Raw genomic sequence first — 20,881 nt, 5'->3', positions numbered from 1 at the left:
TCTATTTTAATGAAATTATTTTTTTATTTGTTATTTTTTTATCAATTTTATTTTAATTATTATAAATTTGTGATACGTAAAAAAATATTAATACAAAAATATATTATAAAAATAAAATAAAATAAAATAAAATAAACATATAAAAAACTAAATATATAAAATTCCAAAAGTTAAAAGACAAAATTTAAAAATAATAATAATAATTTGAACAGTGAAAACACATGTATGCCAACAAATTGTTGGAGAGAGAGTTTGATGAAAAACGCATAATCCATTTGAGAATAGGTGTGGGTTGGAGGCTTGGAGTGTCCCTTTACAGGTTGTGGGTTTTTTTATTTTTTATTTTTTATTATTTATTTTTTATTTTTTTTGTTGTTGCCCTTTATCTATTTAAAAAACTATATAAAAAATTTAGATAATAAATTAATTTAAATGTCTTTATTTTATTTTATTAAATGGGCTTTGGAGTGGACTGTATCTCGAGGTGTTGTTAGGCTTATCAGGGTTGGATAATTTCATTAAAATTTTAATAATTACAAATCTATATAATTTAACATCTAATATATTTTATTATTTACATATTATTTTATTTGTAACATTTTATTTTATTTAACTTCTCTTTATCAATTATCTTTAAAGTTCAATATCTCATGTAAGTATTTCAATTCTCGGTCAACCCTTGTGAGATCCATAGTTATGCATCTCATTGTTTAGTGCTATGTTTTCGAATATGGTTTATTCTTTTATATATTCTAGTTTGTTACTCTAATGTCACAGATATTTTATTTTCATTAAAAGTTAAGACAAAACTTAGCTTACAATTTGTTTGTTTTTCGTACATACAATGTGGACTTCTTGCCTATAATGGACAAATAAAAAACTTATAACATTTCAAAAACAAATCTCAACCAAACAAATCTTATAAAAGGGGCAATAACCTTTTGAGGGTTTGAAAAGCCAATTATGTAATCTCCTTTTGCATGGTATATATACATTCATTCCTCATTATGTGCACCAAATCTAGATCCTAAAGAGAGCGACATTGATTCCTCCATATAAATTAAAAAAATAAAAATCCCCAAATGAAAAACAAATTGGAGATATGTGTGGAATTCATCAAACTAGCAATCCAATTCGTCCTCGTCTTTGTTGAAGCTGTTACCACTGTCACTTATGAAAGCTTCTCCGCCGGCGCCGTTCCTCCGTCTAGTTTAGTCTATAAAACCGGTGATCATTCTATTCCTTTCGTCGGCTTACTCCCGAATTAAATATTGTAAAATCTAATAGAAAAAGTCGAACTAAGAAACCAAAATGTAAATTGCAGAGCTCGTCGTTGTGACATTTGATTTCATATTATAAGTTTCTTGATTATAGTTCTTTTATATTATATCTCTAATTAAATTTAGAAAATAAAAAGTGAATCCAAAAGTTAGTCAAATATATAAGCTTTGTTATATTAAGTTATTAATAGCCTTGAATAGCTGGAGGTGGTGGCGAATTATACAGGCCACCCACAACCGGTGGAAGTTTCACGTTTGAGTGCGGCGGCGGCGATTGAGTCGGTATCGTTGTCGGCGTTGGCGATGGATGTGGTGGAATTGGAGGACGTATCACCGGAGGTTTCTTGGTGTTTTTTTTATCATCATTGTGATTTCTACCGCAATCAACAGGTTTAGATAAAACGCGATCGCACGTTTCCTTTGGCTTTTGATCATGGTTATGATTATCAGACAAACAATTATCCGAAACGTTCAACGCAATCTCGAACGCAGAATCTCTACATACCTTTCCAATCCCTTTGAAATAATTGTTAACAAAATTCAAATTCTCCATTTTCGGCAACGTGCAGATATTATCTGGAACATCCCCTGTCATCTTATTACCGGAGAAATCAAAAACCTCAGCGTTTTTCAATTGACAAAGACCAGGTAAATCGCCTGTCAGCCCATTGTTACTTATATCCACGACAGTCAAATTCTTAATCTTTCCGATCTCTTCCGGCATACAGCCAGACATTTCATTGTTAGAGAAAATTACTTCATTCAAATTAGTCATTTGTCCAATACTCTTCGGAATTGCTCCATTAAACTTGTTGTTTGAAAACACCAAAACAGAAGCAGGGCATTTTCCAATTGTTTCAGGTATGACAGATGTGAATCTGTTATTGTTGATGAACAATGCGTCTAGATTCTTTTCAAATAACTGCGGAGGTAATGGTCCTTGGAAATCATTATAACGAAGATCAAGATATTTAAGATTGGGTAAATCGAGTACTATTTCAGGGAAAGGACCTGATAAATGATTGTTGCTGAGATCAAGTTCATGTAAAAGAGTAAGTTTTGAAATACTATTTGGGATTTTGCCACGGAATCTATTTGAATTGATATGGAGTAATGATATATCGGTTAATTGACCAATTTGATCTGGGATTTGGCCGGAAATGTCACCTTGGTTAAGATCAACTCCAGCGACTACAGCTATTTTGGAACCATCTATGGAAGTTTCGCAATAAACTCCAGTGTAGCCACAAACATCAGGACCATCCCAATTTGCCAACATGTTATGTGGGTCATCATCGATAAGATCTTTCCATGCCTTGAGAACAGAATGGGCTTGTTTAAGTCTAACATTTGGAAATTTGAATTCTGGTTGTGGGTCTTGTTGTTCTTGTTGTGGGGGTGGTTGTTCTTGATCATAAGATGGATTTGGATTCCAGTTCCACCATGGACGAGGATCGAATATTGGGATGAATATATGTGCAGAAGAGAAAGAAATGAATGAAGATAAGATGAGTATGGATATGATAAAGAAGCCGCCTTTGGGTTTCATGGCGGGAGGAGGGAAAGAAGCCATTGATGGGTCTTTTTAAGACCAGACCCAAACCAGGCTGGTTTATTTGTGATCTAAAGTGAGGAAACAGGGAGGAATGGACATGAAAGGGATGATTATAGGTTTAGGGATGGATGTTTGAGAGATGGAATCTCGATAAATAATGGGAGCCATTGATATTAAAAGGTCAAATTTAAGGTATTCATTTATTGAATTCAATTTGACTCAAAAGACAACTATTTTAGGCCATTTTTTTGTATCTAATTTTATCAAATCCAAGTTATCTATCTATGAGCTTGTTTGATTTTAGATTTTTATAGAATTTTTATCTAAGAGCCTTCAAGTTTTGTTAACCTTGCCATTAAGTGAATTCAAACATGGCAGTGTCATTTGATTTTATTTGACTAAGTTGAATAAATTGAAGGCTTTTAGCACACATACACAAAATAAATAATAATAAATTGAAGGTAAGTTACTAAGCGGAAATTCAATAAGAAAAGTATCAAAGTTTTGGATGTTTTTATTTACACTTATGACATTAAAATTAAATTAAATATTTTTCTCAATTAAATATGACATTACCATTTATTTATGCTCAAATTTTTATGTATGAAACTTAGTTATACTATAAAAGTGGAATGCATACAAATTTGTTATAATAGTTAGTCAGTGTAGTATTGTTTCGTTAAAGTGAAATTGTCAATTCACCTTATTTTCTATGGTTGAGATAACCTGAATGTATAGTTCATTAGGTGATATCTGATTCTATTATAAATTGACATTACTATCTTTATTTTATAATTTAATAAGTTTAAATGATAATCTTAATTATTAAGAGACAGAATGTTTAGAATAAGTTGAATAATCATGACTATATTATGATTTATAATAGTTTTCAACTGTTTAAAAAAAAAACTTTATGAAGACTTTTTTTTTAAATGATCAAAAGCAATTTGAAATAAAATTATTATATTAAAATTTAATTTTCTAAATTATATTTGTGTGGGCTATCAAAACCATCTTACATTAATTATTATAAACTTATAATTTATAATGATATTATTATATCATTTATGAAATTTGTTTTTATAGAAAACTTCCTTTATAATTGATCGGGGTAATTTTTTTACTTTTTGGTTGGCTTGTTTTCTTTTGTTGTGTGTGCTTGAATGGTTGCTTGCGACCCTTATTTTCATCTTCTCTCAGCGTGCGTACTGTCCCAACTAAAACCATTGGTTAAGCGTGAAGACCCACAAGTTAACAACAACAAGATAATCCAACCGACAGTTTTGGTTCGGTTCAGCCGGTTTTTTCATCAAAAAATTCATCACAATTGTGTTGAGTTTTGAGCTCATATTTTATTAGAATTTATATATTGTTAATTGGGCTTTAAACCTTTATTGGGTTTAAGAGCAATAGTTTAGTCTTTTGACGTTTGTTGTAGTCCTATAAATAGAGACATTGTAACCTATGATTACTTGAACCATTATTTCGTGGAAAATCAATAGAATGAACGACTCTCCGAGGATGTAGGCATTGTTGGCTGAACCTCGTTATATCTTGTGTTTTTATTATTATTCTTTACCCCTATATCTCTATATATTCTTTTATCATGTGTTTAGATTAGATCTTTTCTCAACAAATTGTTGGTGTCGTTTTTTCAAAATCTTCATCCGTCGATTGACGGTTAAAAATCGGTTCGATTTGATCGGTTATAAAATCAGTTTTGTCGATTTATTAGTTTAATTAATCGTTTAAAAATTAACAAATATGTATAATATAATAAATTAAATAATGAAATTTTTTAGTTGATTTAAATATATATATATATATTTAAATATATATATATATATATATATATATATATATATATATATATATAAAAATATATATATATATATATATATATATATATATAAATATATATATATATATATATATATATATATATATATATATATATATATATATAATATGATAATATAAATAATAAAAAAAATAGATGAATTTTATAATAAATTAGATAATGAAATAATTATTTAACTTAAAAAATATATATTAGAATATTAATTAAATCAAAATAAGTTTAAAAAATAAAAATGGTCAAATATACAAAATAATAAATGTGTGTTGCCAATATTCGAATCCTGAAAAAAAATTAAGTCCATAATTTACCGTTATTTTTTTATTATATAAACCGACCATGGTCGGTACAAGAAATTATGAACTAGACAGAACTTGATTCGATCAGTTTTTCATCGGTTCAATTCGTTTTTTCGGTTTTACTTAACCCTACTTTCAACTACTTTTATGATTATTTTTAATAATGTATTCACCATTTAAAAAAATAATAATAACTTTTTAAATCTTCGATCTATATTAAAAATAATAAGAATTATTTAAATACAACGATAAATCATCACATGAAAAGAAAACAAAAGAATATAATACAACCACGATACCCAATAGATTATCCTGTACAGTAAGTACTCGAGAAAAACGATTAATTTCTCGATTGATTCCACCGACTTTTTGGAATGAATCTAAAAAAGTGTCGTAACGCATTGGACAACTATGATAATTGAAGATTCGATAATTTATCTCAAACTAAATAATCCATCAAAAATAATTGATTGATAACCCAACTATGTAGTTTTGTCATATTAACCGATAAATTCAAATTTTTCAGTAACTATCTAAAGACTCGAGCATCACCTAGTCAATCTGAGTAATACTCATAGGGATGACAACGAGTACCCTATCCGCTGAGTAGTGAAGTACCAATTCCCATACCTAATTTTTATTTTACTACTCGACCCCGACTCCAAACTCAACGAGTATCTCTATTTCTTCCCCGATTTGTCAGACACCCGATCACATCAAGTACCCCATTCAGACCCGAACGAAGGGTAATGCAATCAATACAGTTGCATAGGGCCCAACTTTTCATGGCTCCAAATTTGTAGTATATATATTATAAAATAACTATTTTATCGTATAATATCATTTTTTATATTTTATATAATATGTTAATTTTCTCTCTATATATATTATAAATAACAATATATTACTTTTTCTTTCTCCGTGTTATATAATAATATATTACTTATTTCTCTCAATATTATATATAGTGTAATAATACACTAATTTTTTCTCTTTATATTACAATTTGTAAGTGTTTTATTATTCTTTTATAGAATTTTTTATCCTTAATATTAGGCATATTTTCTATCTATTCCTATTCTAAATCTTTTATATCATCTTCAAGTTTACAAAGAAAGATGGTGAAAATCATATTTAAGGTTACATTTTAATACCCTTAAATTTATTTACATCACTTCGAAAATCAATTTAAGCAATACAAATAACTCTAGTTTTTTATTCAATGGAAAATTAAAAATATTAGTGAAGAACAATTGTTGAATAATTATACGAAATTAAAAAAAAAATCTTGAAATACAACCAACAAATAAATATGGATGGTGATGCATTATTTAAGGAACTTAGTAATTTGAATGAACATTGATGGTGATGCATTATTTAAGGAACTTAGTAATTTGAATGAACATTGATGGTGATGCATTATTTAAGAAACTTAAGAAACTTAGTAATTTGAAGACAATGCTATCAAGTAAAAAATCGACATCCCTATTATATTAATTGTAAAAAAAATATTTCGAATTTTGTCTCAAAAATTGAAAATTGTTATAGTATATTGGTTAGTTTTATTTTTAATATAAATTTTGTAATTTTTTTATACTAGTTAATATTGTTATATTTTTGATAAAATATATAATTATTATATTTATTTTAATTTTGAGGGCCACAAAATTTGAATTTGCATTTGGCTTCCCAACTCTCGGGGCCGGCCCTAACTCCATCACCCGATTAAAATATAAATTTTATATTTTATCAAAATATATTTAAAAAATTATTGAAAAATATCAAAACAATAAATAATTTTAAAGTAATAATATCGAAATATAAAAAAAATAGTAACATTATTTAACTATAATATTTTATAGTTGTTGAAAAATATAACAACTTTGTTACTACTACAATGAAAAATTAAAAATAGATAAAATTTTAAAAATTATTAAGAGATGAAAATGAAAAGTGATAAAAGAGAAATTTATTTTATAGTTGAAGATGAAAAAATAAAAATAAAAGCGTGATTAAAGATAAATATTTTTTTTATAATAATAAAAGAAGCGTGGAAGATTCGTGAAGTGTGGATAAGAGTGAAATGTGAATATGATTGAAGTATGGATAAGATCAAAATAAATTATATAATTATTATGAAAAAGATAATGATAAGGATGTGAGAAGTCACATTAATATCATAAAAAAAGAAGCGAGAAAAGTTCAATAGTGAAGTGTGGATAAGAGTGAAATGTGAGTAGGATTGAAATATGGATAAGATCAAAATAAATTATATAATTATTATGAAAAATATAATGATAAGGAGGTGAAAAGTCACATTAATAGTTAGCAAAATAAATAAATAAATATATTAATATTAATAAAGTCGGTATTGGGTTTGAGTTTCGCACATTTCTCGTACCCGATCGGGTACATACTTCCTTCCTCATATACAAACCGAACCCGACCATCGGATACCCACGGGTGTCGGACATACGGATACTCATTGTCATTCCTAACTATAATGATATCCAATAAATTATCAAGCTAGTAAGTCTTCAATAAAAACGATTAATTTCTCGACCGATTTTATCGACTTTCTGGAATGAATATCAAAAGATATCATAATAATAATATTAAGAATGATACGAATCGGACAATTACGATAATTAAAATTTTAAAAATTCGACAATTTATCTCCAACAAGATAGTACACAAAAAAAAAAATTAATATGATAAGTAACCCAAATATGTAGTCTTGACATATTAACCACATAAATCTAAATTTTTCAGCAACTGTCAAAATACTCCAAATACTAATTATCCAATTACTATTTATCTATCGACAATACAAAAATACAAAAATAAGTGACTTACCGATTAAACATACTTACATACTCGTGACACATGCTACAAATAAAATATAATAAAATAAAAAATTATACATCTTAATTTATTTGTTACAAATATAAATTATTTGATAAGTAAAAAAATGAGCCAAAATTTTGTATTATGATTTAAAGCGGTAAAATATTGGCGCTCATGGTTTCTGTAAGCGGGAATATATCCTTCCAAACAGAAGGGCGATTCTCTTACCAAAGAGAGAGAGAGAGTGGGAGAGAGTGGGAGAGAGGAGAGGGGAGAGAAATGACGAACCAGAGAATGAAGAACATCAAGAAGATCGAGAACAGAAATGAGAAGAAGGCGAATGAAGAAACTTCTGTGTACGAGCGTTTAAGAGATGAAAGAATCAAGGAGAATAGGGAGAGAATGGAGAAGCTTTTGGATCTTTCTCGCAAGTTCAACTCTGATTTTTCACATCAAAATCGTCCAAAAATGAAACATACCGCCAGGAAACCTTCGTTTCTCTCTGTCAACTCACCCAGACGTTCATCTAGGTACCTGAATCCCTCCCTTGTTCTTGGTCTTGTTCGATTTTGTATAATCATTTATGCTTCAATTCGTTGTTTAGGCTGAGAATTTCTAGGGTTTCACATGCTAAAGAGCTTAGTTTGGATGAGAGTGGAAAACTGCTAGAAAATCAGGATGTTTCATTTCCAGAAATCTATACAGAACAACATGCAAAACTTTTGGGTGACTGCAAAAAAGAATGGACACTCTTTGTTGATGGATTTGATGAAGATGGTCAACGTCTTTATGATAATTACAGTGGAAAATCATGTCATCAGTGCAGGTCTCATGTTCTTCCCAATTCCACCTTAGTTTTTTCTTTATGTATTCAAATTTTCATCATATTTGGTATATAATTGCAGGCAGAAAACTGTTGGACATCATAGCCATTGTAGCAAGTGCAAATCAATGGAAGGGAAGTTATGTGGGGATTGCTTATACACAAGGTATGGTGAAAATGTTCTTGAATCAAAAGAAAACCCAAATTGGATATGCCCTTTTTGTCGAGGAATCTGCAACTGCAGTCGATGTCGACATGCAAAAGGATGGTTGCCTGTTCGTTTACTTAAGGCTGAGGTACTTAATTACTAACTTAAGAAAACAAATTTTTAAGGGAAAGTTCAGTGTCCTTTATTATTTCCTTCAGGTTGAGAAACTTGGATTCAAGTCTGTGGCACATTACCTTATTGAAACCCGTAACTCTCAGCAAAAACAAGCCAAACTGGAACCTTCCATTGAAGTTGAATTAAGCAAAACTCAGCCTGAGGAAGGAAGAAAAGAGGCAGTGGAGGAAGGAAGAAAAGAGGCAGAGGAGGAGGGAAGAAAAGAGGCAATGGAGGACGGAAGAAAAGAGGCAGAGGAGGAAGACAGCAATTATGAATGCAGTGAAGATGATGATGATGATCTTGATGAAGAAGAATCTGACTCTGATTAGTAGATTATTAGTTGCTAAGATCAATGTTTTTGAAATTTTTGGTTAGTTATCTCTTATATGTACTGAAGAAATATGTTAAAAAAATGAATCTTTAACATCAGATGTCCTGTCTCTCTGATTTTGCCTGATTACTTTACAAAGGATATGATGGATCTTAGAAAATATTATTGAACTGACTCTTAGAGACTATCATGAAGATTATTGTAGAGGCCATAAAGGGAATATTGACGTAGATTTGCAACCTCATACCAAGAATTGAGCACTTCATCGTTTCTGTCTGTACCCGAAAATGCAAGCTGTATGCTCAAGTTGCAATCCGCAGTTCCTTTATTGTCGGTCTTACAATCTGAAATTGGAATCGCGCAATCTAGATCGTTGAGACAGATAACCGATTTTCCAGAACATGAACTGCAACCAAACTTCTTCCAGTGTAGATTTTGAAGTGTTCCCTTACTGAATTCCAGCACCTGTTTGAAAAGGGTACAATAATTAAACTGTTTTTTTGTTTGTTTGTTTAGTTTAAGGTATTGATAAATGATATAGTACCAGAGTAAAACTAGTTATTATATGTGTATTGTCTGATACTAAAATAGGCATTGATCTTGCTGCATATTGTCTACCAGCAAATGCCACCATATAACCGCCATCCAAGCTCTGTAAGTAAATGCAGAAGATGAACCAACATACGAAAAACTCGAAAGATTGTACAAAATAGAATGAACAAGAGTACCCACCTGATCAAATGTGTCACCATCGATAGTAAGGAGGGAAATTTCGTCGATTTTTGGTCTGTATACCGCGAGTTTTGCGCTTTTTTCAGATAAAGGCAAACGTTTATCGCATGGAGAAAGTTGAGTTTGGTTGAAGAAAAAAGACTCCTTTGATGAAAATGCAAGGCCAAAGGTGAATCCATCCCATTTCTGTACTTTTGCATCCAAACAGGGACTGAAAACGTCGTTTGTATCGAAAGCATCTGATTTGATCATCATAATCATCGCCCAAATAATCAAAAAAATAGTCGTTGTTGCCATTTTAATGGGTAGAACAAAATCGATCACCTTTCTTTCCCCTTCTTTAAATTATGAACATGTTATTGAGAATTGAAGAACAGTTGGTGGGTTTAAGAATGTTTTCTTTCTATTGAGAATTGAAGAACAGTTAAAATTCAGATTTAGCGGATGAATATAGGTAGAGAAGATGGATCATGTCCCAGAAACGGTTGTATGGAGACAAGGGGAGATGATAGATTTACTGAAATGCCCTTATTCTTTGAGATCTAAGAGTAACTCCATTTAGATGAACAATAGTTATCAAGATAGGAATTATGTCCACATTCCTAAAATAGGCATTTCTACACCCACCATCCATTCACAAACAACCATCTATTTTCATTTTGATATTCCATCTTTTTTAGGTGAATAAATAAACATCAACTTATAGTAGAGGGTAAATGGATTTTGATTCAAGTAGTTTTTTTATAACTATAATCTATATAACCCAATAAAAGTGATTCCTAAAAATTAAAAATTACATATGCGATTTTCATTCAAAACGTTTTAAATTGTAATGAACATCATGAATACAAAGTTCACACACATTATGAGTATTGAAGATAATATTATATTCTAGTTTCTAGGTATATCAAATAAAAGACGGGCTCATATAACATTATACATATTTGAGTTATTATTTCGGTTATTTTCTAGTGAATTATCTAGTTGAAAAAATTTATTGAATCTTCAATGATTGTAGTTGTCCGATTCATATCATTTATAATGCTATTATTACGATATTTTATTATATTCGTTTCGGAAAGCCGGTAGAGATGGTCGGAAATTTATTTGTTCCTCTCGAAGATATACGAGTCCGACATGTTGTGTAATGTGTTTATATTCTTTTCTTATTTTTATGTTTTGTGATTTTTATTTTTATTTTATTTTCTAATGTTAGTCAGTGTATTTTTCAATAATTTTTATCATTTTTAATATATATGACAATTTTTAAAAAAATATATCAAATAAAAATAAATAAAAAAAGAAAGAAAAAAGTAATAGAGCTCCACCCTTCATGATGGACAATAAAGTTGCAAACCATTATGGTCTCCACCAAATTGAGCAAGGAGCATGCAACTCATAGATTGTGGTTTCGTTTAGAACAATTTTATAGAAGACTTTATACTCTGTAAAATACCTTAAAATCAACAAATTAGATCAAACCAAACTCTTAAATCACATAAAATTTATTTCCTTTTCTCTAAAGTTGAACTTTAAAGATATTCACTTCGTGTGATATAAAATCTATAGGTCTGAAATTAAACATGTCATTAATCTAAGTATTATATTACATAAGCGTAAAAAAATAAATGTTTATTTTTAATTTTATTTTTTAAACGAGGGTTAATTTAGACTTATGTACTTTATATAAACTCGAATGCACTATAAAAAAATCATTTTACTAACTTCCGGGTAGGTTTCAAACCCTAGCTATCTCTCGGCGCCGCCCTCTCAAGATCTATCAAAGTTCATCTCATCACTCTGTCAATCACATTTTCATCGTTCTTTGTTGATTCTTTCGTACTTCTAACTTTTATTTTCTCTATAGGTAAAACAAATCACATGCCGATTTCGATTTCTCCAGATTCCGGCTCTTATAAGATCGTATCGAAAAACACATTAGAAATGTTGGTACGTAAATCGCCTCTCTTCAAAATTATTCTTTAACTACTTGAATTTAGTACATATATATATATATTTTTATCTTAAATCATTTCAACTTTTAGATTAGGATCGAAAAAATAGACAATTTAGTTTATTTATGTTTTGTTGTGCTTAACCTGATTTTTATGTTATGAAGTTTATTTACATTGTTGTTTATGTTTGTTTTTATATTTTTGTTTGATCTCAATGTTACTAAAATTTTCTCGATTTCTTTTATAAATGACCATTTTCCCCAAAATAAGTGTTACAATCTTGTGTGTGACATCCACTTTTGTTAAATTTTAATTGTGAGAATGAAATCAATATCTTTGAATATTTAACTTTGGTGTACATTTTTGAAAAATCATCTAATTATATTGGACCTACCTTTACTATTTCATCAAAATTGTTCAATAATAAACATTAATTAGTGATTAATTTCTTACATACTTCTTTGTATGTGGAGTACTATATCAAGGATTTTGTTAAGATCTTGGAGAATTTATTTAAAATATGATTAGAGTATTATTATTATTATTATTGTAATGAATTAATCATATGAAGAATGTTTCATCCAAGTTTATGAGAAAAGTGTTTAAGATATGAAATTTCACCCTAGTTCATGCTCTTCAAACATCAATGTAACATGTGCTTATTTGTAAGCAGGCTCAAGACACATGCCCTTGCCTACAATGTGAGGAAAGGAAACAAAACATGCCGAGAAAAGGCGAACTTATGATTCACCATTCAACCTCCCGTTTATCAAGAAAGAAGCAATGTCATATGACACAAATACAATTGAGGTTTTTATTATGTAGAAACTCATTGAAATCTCTCATTCAATTACTAAATTACTATGTTTACAAATGATTATTGATAATAGAAAAAGAAGATGAGCTCAATTTTGACACAAATTCGAAGATGGATCGATGCATGCTTCCCAATGAGCGTGTTAATAGGGGAAGAAGTCGTGGAAGATCAATGGAATGACTTCACTTCGAAGTTCACATGCATTCTTCCATTGTTGCCTTAGAACAAATGAGATCAAATCGCTTGTTGGTAAGTCCCTAAACATTCATTAGATTTGATTATCTTTTTAATGTTGTTTGACATTTCTTAATAATTCTTGCAGACCATTCCCAACTCTTTGTGAAACATTCTCCTCTCTTAATATGACAAGCATTATTGAGCGATGGACTCTGTCAACTATTCCACTTAGGTGGCAACATGTGTTCTAAATTTTGTCACTCGAAATAATTTAAAGTCGGGTGATACTTAGTCTAAATAGAGTCATGTTTTACATTAGTTATTTGTAGTACTTGTCATTTGTAAAGGTAATTAACTAAGGTTTCAAATGTATAAGGACATTATATAATATTTTAAAAAATAATAATTTTGTATAATGAAAAGGACATTATATAATTATATTACCCAAAAAGTTTATTCATGATAATTCTATTTAAACAAAAGTTCTTTATTTTTCTTATTTTATATTATTATTTAAGATTCTTACAATCTACAAGTTTTGGAGTATAAAGAAATAAATTAATTAATTAGTCAAAAATATATTTTATATTTAGAGAATATTGAAGCAAATTAATTAATTACCCAAAAAGTAAATAATTTTTATTTAAAAAAAATACCTTTTTGATAAAATAGAAATTGATTTTCTGTGTAAAAGAAAACAAATCATTTTACTTCAAACATATTTCGAGATCTCACATTCGTTTGGTGGTCAATCCCAAGCAAATCGATCATGGAGCTTTCTGGTCATCCGAAATCAAGCTTTTGTAGACTCATATCGGATAATAAGTTAGATCTTTTGGTATGTTATATATTTATTTATTTGTAACTGTTCAATTTGAATATATATCTTCTTTCAATTTTGTATTAGAAGATATTTCATTTTGTAGATTAGTTATGATAGAAATGAGACACCATTGAGTTTAATTTAATATAATTTGGTGTTATAAACTTGGTTTTTTCCATTGTTTGTTGTTTGTGTATTATTATTTATTGATATAATTAATTATATATGTACAGAAAGTTCCCAGAAAGTTTGTGAAAGAATGTTTAGGGAATGACATTTCAACCTATTCCTCTGCTATCCTACACAGTCCTGATGTCAATAATAATTGGACTGTCCAACTAGCCAAGACCCAAAATGATAAATTATTCATGGCCGAAGGTTTGAAGAAGTTTATTGTGGAAAACTCTGTTGAAAATCAAGATATACTTCTTTTCCAACATTGGGGTAACATGAGCTTCGTCGTAAGAAAGCTCGATGTCACGATGACTGAAAAGGCACATGTCCATGTCCCTGCCCTCACCCCTAGAGCGGTTTGTCGCCCACTAGGGAATGGCCCAAGCTTGGCCGACATGAATAATAACACTGGTGAAAATGTTGTAGATGAGAGAAAGAAACGAGGCAGGCCGAGGAAAGCTAATGCACCTATCGTTGATGGTTCCACCTCTCGTATATCGGGAAAGAACCAAGTGCATGAAAATGAAAGTGTCAATGTCATTGTTCCTCCAAAAAAGCGAAACACATGCTTCCGAGGTACTTATTATGCATATAAGAAATTCATTGCAATTTCGTGTTTATTTACTAAATTAAGTTTACAAATGAGCCTCTAATAGGTGAACTCGTCAAAAATCAAGGCACTTTCTTCACTTCCATGTTCCCATTCTTTCAGCGTTCCCTTGGTGCCACGAACCAAACTCTTGTAAGTTCATTAAACATTCATTTGATTACATCACATTTTTAATATTTTTGTTATTTTAAATGTTGTGGGATGAAAATTCGAACTTATAATTAAACCTGATGTCACAAATTTATGTGTTTTTCCAAACATTATATCTTTAATATTGTTTTGACAGCTCTTAATAATTCATGTAGATCATTCCATCTGAATTCTTTGAGAAACACATGCCTATTGCTAAGACTAGCATTGTCCTGCGAAACTCAGATAAAAAAATGTGGACCGTGTCTATTATTCCACTCGGATCATACCATGCGTTCTCAAACGGTTTTCAAGCATTTGTCGAGCAGAACAATCTCAAGTCGGGTGATACGTGCGTATTTGAGCTTGTGGAGAGTAACATGATGCAGGTCCATTTCTTTTATGGACTACCCTAAGATGTTATTGTCGTTGGTAAGGTTTGTTTTTATGGACTCCTCAGTTATGAAGACTAAGTTTATTGTTATTGTCGTTGGTAAGATTTGATATCGTTCATTTACAAAACTCTATCTGATTTTATTTTGGTATGGATTGTTTCTCAATATTAGACCAAAGATATTTTATTATTATGTTTTATGATAAGGTTTGGAATTCTATTCAAAGAAATGTTATCTTAATTACTTATTTCATTTTTTTTGTGTGTTATTAATATATTTACTCTTAACATATTTTAGAGTATAAATAAGTAATTTTATTAGTGTTGGTTAGTGTTGTTTTTTCAAAACTTTAAGATATCAAATGTGACCTCTTTTTAAGTGTAAAATGTCAATCCAAATTTAATTTTTTCAGCCATAATTATTTTTATCTCACCTTACATCAAATTATTTCTATACAAACTAAGTTGTCTATTTCATATTTCCACTCTTTTTCTTGATTTGCAATTTCATATGTTTTCATTCATTTTGAGGGAGGGAGACATATTTTTACTCACTCAATTCATTATGGAGTTATGCTTCAACTTTTATAATATCATATAGAACAAATTAGACATGTTGGTATGTTCATTTCTTTCTATTTACAATTATCTTTTAACCACTCTATTTTAATACATAATTTTTATGTCAAACCATTTCAACTAATAGATTAGTATTGAAAAGAGAAATAATTTAGTTTAATTATTATTGTTTTGTATAGTATAATTTTCTCTCTTCTCAAGTTTATTAATGTATTAGCTTTCTTTTTTAAAATATTTAAATTTCGAGAGGGGATGTATTATTATTCGTTAATGTAGACGTGTTTTATATACACATGCTAATTAGAGCTTAAAGCTAGATTTAGAATAGTTTTATTTTTGTGACATAATGTATTTTTTTTATATATTTCATCTAATATGTGATTTTAACTATAAGAGTTAGATTAATATAATCCACGTCACTTATGAGAATAGAGAAATTTGATTATATCTTATATTTCGTTTTGATTTGTCTGTTGTTATGCTAATCTATGTTTTTCTAATTAAGATATTTATTTAAAAAGAATAATTATGATAATTACTTGAATACATGCATATTGCACCAGCATTACTCTAGTATTTTTTAAATTAAGATGTATTGTACATTTACAAGAGTTGAAACAAACTCTATAATTAAATTAGTTAGTTTTGTTGTTAAGTGCGAATAACTAATTTGATAATATTTATGTTTTTTTTTACATAAATACATTCACAATCAAAACTTTTTTTTTAATATCAAATCTGAAAAATCTTAACTCAATCCTCTTATCGAAAATAGTAAATTTGGCATCGGAACATTATCATGTCTCCAACAACGGAAACAACACTTTTTACCGTTAAAAGTTAACTTGTTTTTGAAATGCGAAAAACTAATTTAATATTGTTAATGACTTTTTACAAAAATACATTTACAACCAAAATCTTTGTTCCTCAATATCAAATCTGAAGATTTGTACACTTCGGTACTTTGTAACTAAATGTAAGAGAATTTGTATTCAATCATTCGGCCGAAAATAGTAAATTTAGCGATAAAACATTACCCTGCTTGAAACGGTTGAAATCACACCATTAATTTAGTTAATTAGCTTATTTTTGAATTGCGAAAACTAGTTTGAAAGTGTTATGTTTTTTTTACAAAAATATATTTACAATCAAAATTTTAATTTTAGATTTTGATACTTTGTAAATATATCTTTACTAATCAATAAATTTAGCGCGAAAAAATTATAAACCAATTTTTACCGTTTAATTAGTTAACTTATTTTTTATTTTTTAAGCACGAAAAACTAATTTGATAATGTTTGTGTTCTATTACATGATAATTGGTAAACATATTCATTTTTTTATTCAATAAAAAAAAAGAAAAAAAAAGTAAATTCAGCGCATGAACATGAAAATAACTATGAAACATGTCAGATTGATCCAAATGACTTGCTACTGATCGAGTCTATTGAATATGAACTATGAAACGTGTCAGATTGATCCAAATGACCTGCTACCGATTGATTCTATTGAATATGAACTATCAAATGGTTTCAGATTGATCCAAATGACCTACTACCGATTGATTCTAATGAATATGAACTATGAAACGTGTCAGATTGATCCAGATTGAATATATACGAGTACCCTAATTGATAATTCATTTTACTTCCTCCAAACCCTAGCCGCTCTCAATCGATTCCCAGTTCTTCAACAATGGTCATCAACAGCGATCCTTTTAAGGATCGAAGGAGGTGGAGAAACCGGGGCAAGATCATTCAAGAAAGCTCCACCGCCGCCGCAGCCGCAGACTCTGATTTCATCTATCTCGCAGTCTCCCTTCCAGAAGAAATCATTTCAGACATCCTAATCAAACTGCCAGTCAAATCACTCAGCCGATTTAAGTCCGTCTGCAAATCCTGGCGCATTTTGATATCTGATCCAGCATTTGTTAAAGCCCATCTGAAAGGTAACATACAAAACAAGGATCATGCAAGCCATAGGCTTATTATGAAAACTGCTTTTCCTCGTTTTGATGTGAAATTCTGTTCTATGTCATCTGTTATGAATGGAGAATCATCTATTACAGGACTCAATTATCCATGGGTGAACCCACACCGATCTGTTCGGATAATTGGTTCAGTTAACGGGTTGGTTTGTCTCAGTTTGCTTTCAGTGGAAGCTTCCTTATATGTATGGAACCCATGCACTGGAAAGGCACAGAGACTGCCTCATTATGGTACTGAAATAGATGTAGGTCGAATTGTTTCGTATGGGTTTGGATATGATGAAGTTAATGATGATTATAAGGTGGTTGTTATTTACCTTTTAGGAATTAGTAATAGTATAGAATGGAATTATATGCCTGAAGGAAAGATTTATGGGTTAAAGAGTGGTTTGTGGAGTAGGATTGAGAATGTATATAAAAGGAGTCAGGTGTATGCTTTGTGTACTTATGTGAGTGGATCGCTTAACTGGGAAGCAGCTGGTGGCCTTATTGTCTCTTTTGATTTGTCGAAAGAAACCTGGTCTGTAATCTCACGACCCGTTTATTTGAAGGAGGAGAGGGCTATTTGGGGTTTAAATATAGGGAATTTAGATGGAAAACTATGTCAACTATTTTACCTTGAAGAGATGATGAAAATTGATTTATGGGTAATGAAGGTGTTTGGAAAAGTAGAGTCCTGGTCGAAGATGTATTCAATATCTTATCAATGTGAGATAGATACTTTCAAGTATTGTGCATCCTTGATTATTTTTAGCAAGAATAAAGTGCTTATGTTGATTGGTTCGGATTTGATGTTGTATAATCTTGAGACTAAGACTGTTACACAACCCGACATTCAAAATCTCAGCAATTTCCTTGATGTGGCAACTTATGTTGAGAGCCTTGTCTCACCTGATGATGCCAGCAACAAATCAATATCTGAGGTGGCTGATGAAGATGTAAGAAAGTAGTCTTAGATTCTTGGTTATTTTATTGCATTCTCTTTAACAAAAAAATGTTTTATTTTTTACATAATTCATATGATTTCCCCTGAAGTTTAGGTGATCATGAGCTTTATATATATATATATATATATATATATATATATATGTGTGTGTGTGTGTGTGTTCTTCTTCTATAAGTGAATGAGGATTGCTTGCTCAATCACCCCTAGATAGATATATACTTGAATAATTTTTGTTGTTGTCAATTTTGTATGTTGAAATAGTGTGTATATATCACTCTGCAACCAAACACAATAAGCAGCTATACTCACAAGATGTTTTACCTCATACTTCTCATCAATAAATGATTTCATTCATACCTCCTTTCGATGAAAAAAAGCTCATTCTAAAGTTTTAGCTTGGTTTATTATATAGCTTTTAAGATTTAAAAGAAGTTTGATTCTAATGGTGTGTATATAAATTTTGTGCTTGATCTGCATTTCTTTTTCTTTTGATCACGCAGATAAATTATTCTGTCAGACTCAGATGAAGGAATATAAGTGAAGATCATGAATCATTGATGGTGGGTATTGACTTGAAGTCTTTCATACAAAATGGCTGTGGAAAATCTCTCTTTTCAGATGGAGATGTATTAACTGAACTGTGTTATGTTTTCTTTATTTAAAGGTTGATTTTACAACTCTTTGTAAACTGAATATATAGGATTGATTTCCTATTGTCAGTAACTTTCCATTCTCTTTTATCTTTTTAACATTATAACTATGGAAAATAATAACTTATGCAACAACTTTATTATTTCTTTGTTTTCATTTCTAAAGGCTAAGTTTATTTTTAGGAAAGCAAAGATCATTTTCATCACTTTATTTATTTAGATTTATTATATTATTTGAAATATTGATTAGGTAAAAATAATTGTATTAGATCTCAAGTTGGGCATCCTTTTCATTAGAACAACTTCTTCTCTTTTGTCTGTTTTTCAATTTTCAAAATTTTACTCTCGATTAAATTTTTTTATTTAGGAAAGTATATATCTGAAATATAAAAAAAAACACTCATAATTTCATTTACATTTCCTTATTTTAAACAAAAATTTCAATTTCTAATTTAGTCTAGGTAAAAGTAATTTTATATTGGTATATGTGTTGAGTAAGTAACTATTAGGGTCCACAAAGTAAGGCCTCGGTGGTCCTAGGGTGCACATGGGTCAATTTATGTTTTGTTGTTGAATAATTTTGTTTTGTTTCCCTTCTCTTATATCACTCTCAAACTGAATTCTGTTATTTTTTAAGTTGGTGTAACAAATTGGTAACAGAATACTCTTGGGTAATTCAGCCGTTTTAAATGCTGATGCCCACCCCACTTTTTGGTTTATGAATTGAAGCTTGTGAAAGTTGTTACTCTAAGTTATTCTCTCGGTCTTGGACCCCTATCTTCGACTACTAGGTGTATTCTAGTAGTATTTCTCTTCTCACCTTTGGTTCTTCTCTCCTTAAGCTCGAATTCTCTTCTCATTTTATATCCGTTGTGCTTGAGTATTGAATTCTACGCTTGGTCCCAACTATCATAAACCCGATTCTTGGTATCAAGAACTCGGAAAGTTAAGTTATAGTTTCAAGCTTAACAGTAACATTGAATTGTTTAGTGGTAGTATAATATTACAACTAACAAATAATATTTTGGAGATTTCTCAATAAGATATTAATGTTAAACTAGTTGAGACTTATTTAAAGATACAACCAAACATTTTAAAAATTTGAAGTTTTTCTCTACTTAAATTTTTACCTTGTGAATATTATAACTTATACTATAAAGCTGCGTTTGGTATGATGTACAACATATTGAGTATAAATAATAAGGAGGTATAAATTGTAATGAGGTATAAAAGAATATAATTTATATATACTATTATTGTTTGATTAGAAGTATAAGACATTATATAAATTGTATAGGTTCATAATTTTTTGATTGGTAGATAGTATAAAATTTAAGTATAAGAATAAAATAATATTTTTATTTTTTTTTATCTTTGTTAAATATTTTTTTAATATTATTTTTAATTAACCTTATTGATATTTTAATGTTATATAAAATTTATTTTAATTACTTTAAATATTATTAATATTATATAAAATAAATAAATAATAATATAATTACGTTATTATTTTAAATTAATAATAATATATAAAAATAAATATTTAGTATTATTTCATAATTTTTTTTAAATATGAATGATAATATATAA

General features: G+C 29.3%; 5 protein-coding genes across 5 annotated transcripts; 3 read left to right on the top strand and 2 right to left on the bottom strand.

Moving 5' to 3' along the window:
* Window positions 1-1,464: 1,464 nt before the first annotated feature.
* LOC124941541 (pollen-specific leucine-rich repeat extensin-like protein 4) lies at window positions 1,465-2,853 on the bottom strand. Its single transcript, XM_047481881.1, has one exon. It carries the CDS (start codon window positions 2,851-2,853, stop codon window positions 1,465-1,467), a length of 1,389 nt encoding a protein of 462 aa, XP_047337837.1.
* Window positions 2,854-8,076: 5,223 nt separating this feature from the next.
* Window positions 8,077-9,416, top strand: LOC124942594 (cell division cycle-associated protein 7-like). The gene is made up of 4 exons (XM_047483125.1): window positions 8,077-8,369; window positions 8,444-8,665; window positions 8,745-8,958; window positions 9,029-9,416. Exons 1-4 carry the CDS (start codon window positions 8,119-8,121, stop codon window positions 9,314-9,316), a joined length of 975 nt encoding a protein of 324 aa, XP_047339081.1. The 5' UTR covers window positions 8,077-8,118; the 3' UTR covers window positions 9,317-9,416.
* On the bottom strand, window positions 9,363-10,574 carry LOC124942596. The gene is made up of 3 exons (XM_047483126.1): window positions 10,051-10,574; window positions 9,863-9,970; window positions 9,363-9,783 (listed from the first exon to the last, which is right to left on the bottom strand). The coding sequence occupies exons 1-3, from the start codon at window positions 10,345-10,347 to the stop codon at window positions 9,496-9,498; spliced, it is 693 nt and encodes a 230-aa protein (XP_047339082.1). The 5' UTR covers window positions 10,348-10,574; the 3' UTR covers window positions 9,363-9,495.
* A 3,653-nt stretch (window positions 10,575-14,227) lies between these two features.
* On the top strand, window positions 14,228-15,164 carry LOC124941238. The gene is made up of 3 exons (XM_047481534.1): window positions 14,228-14,572; window positions 14,653-14,738; window positions 14,912-15,164. Exons 1-3 carry the CDS (start codon window positions 14,272-14,274, stop codon window positions 15,149-15,151), a joined length of 627 nt encoding a protein of 208 aa, XP_047337490.1. The 5' UTR covers window positions 14,228-14,271; the 3' UTR covers window positions 15,152-15,164.
* A 2,239-nt stretch (window positions 15,165-17,403) lies between these two features.
* LOC124941539 (F-box/kelch-repeat protein At3g23880-like) lies at window positions 17,404-18,645 on the top strand. Its single transcript, XM_047481879.1, has one exon. The coding sequence runs from the start codon at window positions 17,404-17,406 to the stop codon at window positions 18,643-18,645; it is 1,242 nt and encodes a 413-aa protein (XP_047337835.1).
* Window positions 18,646-20,881: the final 2,236 nt, after the last annotated feature.

Source organism: Impatiens glandulifera, chromosome 6 (assembly GCF_907164915.1).
Source record: "Impatiens glandulifera chromosome 6, dImpGla2.1, whole genome shotgun sequence".
Classification (NCBI taxonomy): Eukaryota; Viridiplantae; Streptophyta; class Magnoliopsida; order Ericales; family Balsaminaceae; genus Impatiens; species Impatiens glandulifera.
Note: the sequence above shows the minus strand (reverse complement) of the source record. Positions and strands in the feature narration are given on the sequence as shown.